We start from the raw sequence: 9,429 nt of genomic DNA on the forward strand, positions 1-9,429 counted from the left end.
TATGACTCATTACATATAGCAACTCAGAATGTGGTTTATGTTCATGTGAGCATAAGCAGCCTGTTCACATGCATCAGTGTATGGAGCTGCAGCACTGATGTTATTGCAGCAGTAGGCAGACTTTTGCGGTGTGCTGCTCTGCTGCAGACAAGTTGCCTGAGGGTTTTCATTCAGCACAGTAGCCCAAACAGACACTACTGTACGTTGGCAGAGCAGCCCCATGCTGGTCCAACCTTTTCAGAGGGATGTCAGAAATGTGTTCTAGTTTTCTGATCAATTTTATGAGCTGCTTGTTTGTGACACCTCAAGACAAAATATGAGGATCTGAAGTCCGTATAAAGTAACATGCCTTTCAAAAATAATGATGCATCTACCAATGCTACCAGGGGTTATACTTAGAGCAATGAAACATGAGCAAGGCCAGATTACAAACTAAATTAGAAAACACAGGAGGCTCATAGGGGCCCACAATGTCCACTAATGGGTTGATCCAGCCTCGAATACTACTACTACTCTGTTCTACTGATTTATTACTACTTGGGACTTATTGTACTTATCACAGTAATTGCTGAGTTTTGCGAACATGGTAAAAAGCTCAACACAAGCGGTCAGACAGGTTTAAAACAAGCCAACGGTACATCCATATAATCCAAACCACTTTAATTGGAAGTCAAAAGGTCAATAATGGCCTCTCATTACACAGAAAACTGTGCGCCAGTCTTTAAACCATGGTGGATGCTTGCAGCAGACAGTTTATAATATTTATACCATTCACTTTTATTTTTTTCTTCCAAATAAGTTAAAATGGGACTTTGTTTACTGTAAACTGTGTCTGATCATCAGACCGCTCATCATTCTTGCCCCACCAACAGTAATGTGCATCATTAACTAGTTAAAAATCATCACCTCTTCAAAGTCAAACTCCATTGGGAAAACAGGAGATGAACACCTGAGTTGCCCTCATCCATAGCAGTACATTACTTAGCTTCTGTGGCAGTAATGCTGTTTGTTTCTCCAAACTGGGGGTGTGCCAAAGTCACCTACTGTATGTAATACATTGACTATGGATAAGTACCTCATATAACCCCACTTAAAAAGATCACTGTAAGTGGTGTTTTGGTACCTTACTATAAGCCACACATTGCTGCAACAGCCCTCTGAAAAGGTAGGACCAACCTGGAACTCCTCTTCCCAGGCAGAGTCGAGCTCATGTCAGAAACAGCTGGATGATTCTCACATGCACACCTCTGTCTTTCTCTTTACTTCCTCAGCAATCAGGGAGGAGCTGGGAAAGTCCAGCACGGCGTAGAGGATCCTCTTCACAACATCTATATCCACGCAACCTGACAGACAACCACGGTCAATTTAAAGACACAACATTACAACAGCGGAAAATAAAATCAGCAAAAATGGGGATGATGACAATAATCATATTAATACTGAGAGAGGACATTATTTGGGGCAGCATCGGACAGAATAACAATGGACAGGGTGGTGGTGGGAGGCTTGTAACTCTGATAGCTGTGACTCACAGAATCCATTCTACGAAGCCTTGTGCGTCCGCTGCCTCCCCGCCCCTCCCCCTCCTCCTGCCGAGGGCATCCTGGAGGACAGTGCACGGTCTGAAAGAGAAGCAAATGTCTTTATGCAAAGATGAATTCTCTCTCTTTGTCCTATAATAACAAGAAAAAACACAAGAAAACTATATTGAACTCTTCAGTGATACTGTATTAACCATTGGCGCATAAGTGAACAGCAACGTCGATGCTAAGAATCTTGTGATTTACTATCAAACGGCACGTTTTATTAAGAGAGTTTGGAGACAGGAAGAAAGTGGGGATGGAAAATAAAAACTTTTTTTCCCATAATGCCATAGGGGTAGCGTGCGTGCGTGCGTGCGTGCGTGTGCGTGTGTGTGCGTGTGTGTGCGTGTGTGTGCGTGTGTGTGTGTGTGTGTGTGTGAGAGAGTGTATGGGGGACTGACAGTCTCTGGTGAAGTCCACCACTGCAGGACACTGTAAAGCTTGTCTTCCTCAAATACTATTTTAACCTGAATATGTACAAAAGAGAGAAAAAGTTATTTAGAAAAAAAAAAAAAGCATCTATCAACCATGTCTGTTTCAGTGTAGATCTACGGCCATATCAAGTAGCTCAATAATCCAATCTTTAAACAGGATGCTGTCTTGTCTGTCTCTTCGTGTCGTCTCCCTCCTGAAGTGAGCGCTCTGTTGACACTTTTCATTTCTTTGTTCATACTGTTGAGCGGCAGGCGGACGAGACACGGAGGATGGCTGCCTGTCAGACGGCAGCCATTGTAGCTCTCTACCAAACTTTCTCCGTCAACGATAAGTGCTGATTTGCTAATACCTGTCATGCTTTTTGACCATGGCCAGACGTGTAGATAGAACTGAATTTCCCTTCCTGTACGTTTTTGATTTGAAGACTCTCTCTTCCCCCTTTCTTTGTTACGTCTGTCACATTAAGGTACTCCGTTTGGTGCATGTATGGTTGTTTTCTTTATACAGTGAGGGTCACAAGTCTGCCACGAAATTGCATTATCTGTCGCAAGTTTTATTACAAGCAATAAGTGTAGCATCTATTTTGAAGCCCACCTGCCCCAGTCCTGACACCAACAAACACTTTTCAATGTCCGTCTGTCCTTTTTGGCCCTCCTGAGCCCCCATTAGACAATGTCACTGTATGACACACCACGCCACTTCTTGTCAACTCTATTGCAGATCTTTTGTTAAACTGAAGGCTGACATGAAAGAATATCAGCGCAGCACTGTAAGACATGAATTTCATGGAACAGCACCATTTCTAAATCACAATACCCTCCCTTTTTTAATTTCTGATTTCTATAAATTCCAAGGAAACTGTGTCTTTAGTCACATTGGAGCTGAACTGATTTTTTATCCTTTATTATTATTTTTAGTTACTTTACTGCATTTATAAAGTAAAACTTTTAAAAGGTGCACGGGACATCCCAAATGTGTAAGAGATGGTGTCCAAAAGAGGACCTGAATGTGCCATTTACTATTTCTAGTGCTTACTGATGACGTGTTTGTTTCATCTTTTTTTTCTTTGCCTTCTTCTCCTGCCAATGTCAAATCCTTAAAATGAAAAACTGTATTTTCCCTGAGATGTTACACAGATAACAGGACTGTCACTTTATTCTAAGAACACTCTTGTTTCAACATTTTTTTTTGTCAGTTTAGTGATGTTTGTTTAACTTGAAGTACAATCAACCTGAGAGGGACATGTTGGGAACTGCAAGACTGATTTCCAAATACTGTAGCTGTTGCTCCAAGATCACATGTCAAAGTAACAGATACAAACCTGTGTTACAATTCTGTACTCTGAAATCCTGAGGAGGGACAGTTCCACTAATACAGCGGTCTAACAGCCACCCACAGTGAGGTTTGCGGGACAAGCTTGAAAACAACCTTTTGACTTTCCAAAGGAATCCAGGGTGATAGGATATCTAAAAACAGTTGTAAAATGTTGTGTTTTAGCATCTATGAAGTGAATTTTGTGATATCTCAGTAGTTACATACATCAGATTGAGAACTCACAAGGCAATGCAGTGTGCATACTATTGCCACAGTTCATCCTTAATGTCACAGCTCTAGCTCCTTTGCAACAGTAACAGTATTTATAACTTAAAGGGGCACTCCAGTGCTTTAATTTTGCTGTTCCATTAAATCTTGAGACTTGCAATAGGCCTTTTTTGGGAAAAAAAAGAACAGTTAAAATTTAATCAGTAACAGGCAGAAATATCCCGATTTTTAGTCTTACAACTCCCATAATTCAACCTGATAGCATCCTTTCATTAGACACTCCCTGCCTGAACAATACAATCACTAGATAGAATTTGGTGTTGTACGTTTCTGCAAACCACGGATGTGTTATATTTATTTGATTCATGTTCAATTTCTACGTTTCGCATATAGCAGTTATTTTTCAAACTTTCTTTACATTTTCAATTTTATGTCTATGCTACACTGTGGTTAACATGTTAGGTTAAAGCAGAAAAATCACCTGGTAAGGCCGAGGAAAAGATCATGTTTTGGCTCAAAATACCTGGTTTTGTCAACATAAATATGGCTGGAAATGTTCCGACGTGTCATTAAAAAATACCCAGTATTGTCACCACAAAAACAGCTGAAAATGTCCCAGCATATCGTTAAAAATACCTGGTTTTGTCACAACAAATCACAGCTGGAACTATGCTGACATCTAGTTATAGGATACCAGGTTTTGTAGCCACAGACACAGCTAGAAATGTCCGATCATTTAGTTAAAAAATATTCAGTTTTGCCACCACAAACACAGCTGGAACTATCTTGACATCTTGTTATAAAATACCTGGTTTTGTCACACCGGACACAGCTGAAAATGTCCCAACATGTCATTAAAAATACCTGGTTTTGTTGCAACAAATACAGCTGGAACTATCCTAACATCTAGTTATGGGATACCAGGTTTTGTAGCCACAGTCACAGGTAGAAATGTCTGATCATTTAGTTAAAAAATATTCTGTTTTGCCACCACAAACACAGCTGGAACTATCCTGACTATCCTGACATCAGCTGGAAATGTCCCGAAGTCTCATTAAGATTACCAGGATTTTTTGCCACAAACGTGGCTGGAAATATCCAGACGTCTTGTTAAAAATACCCGGCTTTGTTGGTCTTTAACAGTGGTGTGCTGCTTTCTGCTGCTTGGCAATTGTCTCACCTAGGTATCTCCCCAAGGTGTCATGCCATCCACTCTCCCCTCCTCCTCCTGATGACAAAGTCAGCTCATATACATGTAATCTGAAGTATGTCAATTTAGAGATGTTACTGTGATACATGTGAAATGTACAAATGTAACATGTCTGTGGTTTGCAGAAACGTACAATGCCAACATTTTATTCTGACAACTGGGCTGCTGAAACACCACACTCTGTTTGTAACACTAAATCTTTGTTAAAATTTTGTTTTCTCCCTGTCAATAACCCTGGTGACATCATCACCTTTCTAGAAGACACTGTACAACTGTTTTCTCATGCTGAGTAGATTTCCTCATGACTGAACTGATCCTAGTGTACAACATTGTCAGAGTGCCCCTTGAAATTCAGATCAGGAGAAGCAGCTAAGGAGTTATGATGTCTTGCATGTACCCCAGAATCCTAGACAAAGGTTGGTTAATCGTTGGCTGTCTGTGGCTGTTGGATCTCATACTACACAACTCTGTGTTCAAGGGCTTGGATGTTTGAAGATGAGAAGTCACAGATTTGAGTAAAAATGTGTGCTCCCTCCGCTTTTCTCTCATTTGCTTCAGATTGGCTCAAATTTGTTAAAAATACTGTGACTAGAAAAATGAATGGGTTAACTAGGGTCAGGTCTGTTTCATGATCTCTCTGTGGAGTTGTTTCATCTTCTCATCCACATTTTTTTCTAATGGAAACACCCAGCCAAGAGGCTCCCTGTACTGAGTGTTTACACAGCATCAATTGCACTTTAAGACAAAAACCCGCAGAGCAATCCAACGTACTCTGACAACAGAGCCTCGGTCACCAACAGTGTGGCTTTCTCACCAAAGGATTCAACTCGGCAGTCTCTTGCTAAACGTAATCACTCTCAACAAAGTCGCCTTTCTTATTTTTGTATCATTTTGTGGAGAGATCTAACAAAAAGAAAGATGTCTGTCTCTATGTTCAGTCCTTTGGACAGGATGGAGGGTGAAATGTTTGGATCAAGTAAAAGTTTATCTCTTTGTGAAGCTATGTAGTTTGTGCCTTGTTCCGAAGTTGCATTTAATATGTCAAAGATATAAAGATGACTAGTAATAATATCTAGGGACTGTCATTATGATCACATGCAGTTGTTATTTAGTTTGGCTTTTTTTTCCATCATGGTCATGTTGATTTGAAGGGAGAGTTTTATGACCTTTTTACTGTTCCCCACCAAGAAAACATCTTTGCACCAAGATCTCCTATGTTTGTTTTTTTTACATACATGTGTTTATTTCCACACAGTTGTGAGGTTGCTTTTCTAACAGCTCTGAAGTACAATCAAGCCTTTGAGACATGAGGCCTGGAAGAGTTAAAAGATGATCTTCGCTCTGAGATAATTTTTCTAAACATAAAGTCCAGATGAGTCTGACTGCAGTGTTCTGTGATACCGTTTAAATGTCACAGAAACTGCGTGTGTTCAGCAGCTTAGCTTTCTTTACACACTTGGAAATGTGTTTTGTCCTCTGCAGTAAGGTCTGCTCCACATTGATGTCAGATTGCTGATGGAAACATTTCTCTTTGTCCGTAAACCCAGTTTTCTGCCGAGGGAACCGAGAGAATTGTGAATTTGCAGGGATGAATTTGGCTGAAGCAAGTTTTAATGGATGGGTTTCCAGATTTATTCTTTTATCATCTGCATTGTACCATACTGTTCTCATGTTAATTAGTCTTTTCTTACATGCTAACATATTGTTTTGTTTGAGCAAATTAAATAAAAATTGCAATACAAGACTAGAAGTTGTTTCTTTTAAAATGATGTTCACAGTTATGAACCTTGAATAGGGTTTTTCAGCTTTACTTGTGTTGGCCTCATCTTATTTTGCAGACTTTTATAATAAATATCAAACATAGAATGCCTCTTTGTTGCCATCATAGCATTTAACATCACAACATTTTTGCCAATGTTTTCTCTTCAAACTCCAGGTGAGAGCTCCATAGTTACTTTATAATTTACTAACTCTTTAAAGGAATACCTCACCCAAAAAATGATAATCTGTGTTATGATGTTATGTGTTGTTAAGTTGAATTTGTGAAAAAAAAACAAAAAAAACAAAAAAACAGTTTTTCTCGCATGCCTCCATGGTGAACAAAGAATCCAAAAACTGAGAAGATTTTTGATGAATTAAAGTCATGGGGTTGGCTTTTAACAACAGCAAAACTATACCAAAACATCCATTTACAAACTCTCACACAACTTTTACAGCATAAGTCTCATTTATCCAGGGATCTGAGGGGAAAGTAAAACCTGGTCTATAAGCTCTGACACACTAAGCCAACAGTCAGCTGTTGGTTAATGTTGGGCTGTCAGTGAGCATCTGTGGCCCTTGGTGCTGCAGTGTGTCCTGCACCGTTGGCCCTAGTTGGCTTTATTTCGCTGAATTAGCATGTGAAATCAGTGTCGACGACTGTGGAGCTCGTCAGTGAATGAAATCACTGATCTGTAGTTCAGCTTAGCGCACAAGAACAGAAACAGAAGTGAGAAAAGTAAACAAAGAGCAAAAGTCAAGGGGGAGTGAGACCAAAACAAACTTGTTTCATGAGTTAAGATTATTTTCTTTAACCACAAGCTCTTTAGCAGAAACTTTTCCTGATGATTTGTGTTATTGTTCACTTGCATGCTGAAAACACACTTTGTTCTTTCAACGTTGGATTGTGTTGTCAATGTGCTAACTAGCGTCAAGACGGTCTCCCGGCTTCCAGTTTTGAATGACGATTTCAGACGACCACCGTCTACTGGTGTGGAGAATTATTTCCTCTCCTGCAAGTGCAGAATGTAGGTGCTGGTCGTCTATCGGCTGAAGTCTTTATGGTGTGTTCATGTGCAACTTTTTGGCTGAGACACAGCAACGCCAGGGGATGCAGCAGGGGGGCTTTCATCGCTGCTAGTTCTCTGAAGTCAGTTTGGTGTGTCTGGGTCCTATGGTCTCTTCAAATCCAGACTCCACTGATAACAACAGTAATTTTACCTCGCTGAACATGGGAACTGCTGGTCTACCACTGCCTTGATCAGTCTGTGTTATTGTATAACCTTTGTGTTTTAAAGAGTTAGTTCAGATTGACAAAAAGTCACACAATACCATAAACAAATTAAATGAGTCAGTGGTAGACCAGCAGCTCCTCCATTCTGCGATAAAATTACTTTTTTTGTAAATGGAGTCATGGCCATGAAGAGAGCATAGATACATTTCACTTGTATTTCAGTACCCATCAGAAAGGGCTGTCTGATTGGGAATTACTGAGTGTACGACTACGTAAATGAGACATGGATTATATTGCACTAGTCGTATGAGAGTTTAACAGTTGTTTTCATATCTTTTTGCTGTTGTCAAACATGGTCTCCCTTTACTTCAGTTTGTGAAGAATGCTTGTTGTTTTTGCATTCTTCGTTCACCATGGAGGCATGCAAGATAAAGTTTTCTTAATGAATTCAGCATAACATGGGGTGAGTTACTGATATGCAAACAGTCATTCGGGGCATGCAGTGCTCCTTTAAGTCAGTGAAGTGACTCAGTTACACAGTTAATATCAGTGACACAGAAATATCTATTTATAGTTCGCTAACTTTAGCTAACATCAGCCATTATAAGCTACTTGTCATACCAGTCAAAGTAAGGCTGTAGCAGCAAAACCCCTGGGTGAATTCAATTGTGCAATAAAGGGTAAAGTTGTATTGCTTATAAGCCCAACTTTTAATTTCCAAGAGGAAAATTGTGTTAATTCTTCTTTCAAATAGTACAATGTGTCACTTCAGGTAAATCTTGACTTTGAATTCCCTGCAGGCCTTAATCCCTCCTGGTGTGCCCTCATCTGTCAGTACACCAGGTCGGCCTCTGTTCCCCAGCCCAGTGACTCTGACAGCATGTTTGACAGCGCCTTACGCTCACGCTCAGCAGAGAACAGGAAGAGGAAGATGAGTGCATGCAACGTTTTTTATCTGTAAGCGTGACTGATGATGCATGGTGTCTTTCTGCAGTCCTTCCTTATTGTATGTCCTCTCAGTGAGCTGAGCCAAACTGCTGCTGCCTTGCTGGAGGGTGAAAGGAGGACAGGACTGGGGTCAAGACCAAGATTTGAATTTACAGTACTGCTAACTTATGGTTTGCACTTCCAGTGTACTCAGCCACAAGGAATATACTCACAGGATTTTGTACTGACCCTCCCACTCCTGCACAGCTATTTTTGTGGATCCCTTGCTTTTTGTGTAACTACTTGCAGATCCTTTAGTTCAAACTCAGCTGTCCATTGAATGTTTCTCAGAAAACTTGGGTCACTTGCTGGGGTCGCTGATGTATGACATGAGAGAAACAGGAGCTGGTCAAGAGAGAGATGGAGACGTGGAAAAAAGCAAAAGGAAATGTTGAAAGCACCAAATACAGTTTTTTTTCTGAGACAGAGTTTTTTAAAAGACACAGTGACGGCTTATGACTTTTCTTCAATATCATTTACCATCAGCCAGTGTGCGTATTTATGTATTAATTTATACCTTTTGGCTGACACCTCCAAAGACTGCAGTTGCCACAAATATTCTCATACTTCAGGTTTGCCTGTGTCTAAGATTGAAGAGACTTCCCGCACTTTATTGCCTGTCTGTTTCTGTGTAGCTTCACTTACACCAATGCTTCCTGTGGGTGGGGCATAAGGAGGTC

At 40.4% G+C, this 9,429-nt stretch overlaps 1 protein-coding gene and 1 long non-coding RNA gene across 9 annotated transcripts in view; one reads left to right on the forward strand and one right to left on the reverse strand.

Moving 5' to 3' along the window:
* Positions 1–6,517, forward strand: part of enah (ENAH actin regulator) — a 182,047-nt gene extending 175,530 nt beyond the window's left edge. For all 8 annotated transcript variants that reach the window (XM_078174069.1, XM_078174068.1, XM_033648455.2 and 5 more), the window contains one exon: positions 1,272–6,517. In XM_078174069.1, the coding sequence (XP_078030195.1) occupies positions 1,272–1,309 (38 nt within the window). In that variant the 3' untranslated portion in view covers positions 1,310–6,517. The remainder of the gene's footprint in view (positions 1–1,271) is intronic.
* Positions 6,518–8,303: 1,786 nt separating this feature from the next.
* On the reverse strand, positions 8,304–9,356 carry LOC144466562 (uncharacterized). The gene is made up of 3 exons (XR_013493171.1): positions 9,267–9,356; positions 8,923–9,094; positions 8,304–8,810 (listed from the first exon to the last, which is right to left on the reverse strand). It is a non-coding gene; the product is annotated as an uncharacterized LOC144466562 (long non-coding RNA).
* Positions 9,357–9,429: the final 73 nt, after the last annotated feature.

Source organism: Epinephelus lanceolatus, chromosome 13 (assembly GCF_041903045.1).
Source record: "Epinephelus lanceolatus isolate andai-2023 chromosome 13, ASM4190304v1, whole genome shotgun sequence".
In the NCBI taxonomy this organism is placed as follows: domain Eukaryota; kingdom Metazoa; phylum Chordata; class Actinopteri; order Perciformes; family Serranidae; genus Epinephelus; species Epinephelus lanceolatus.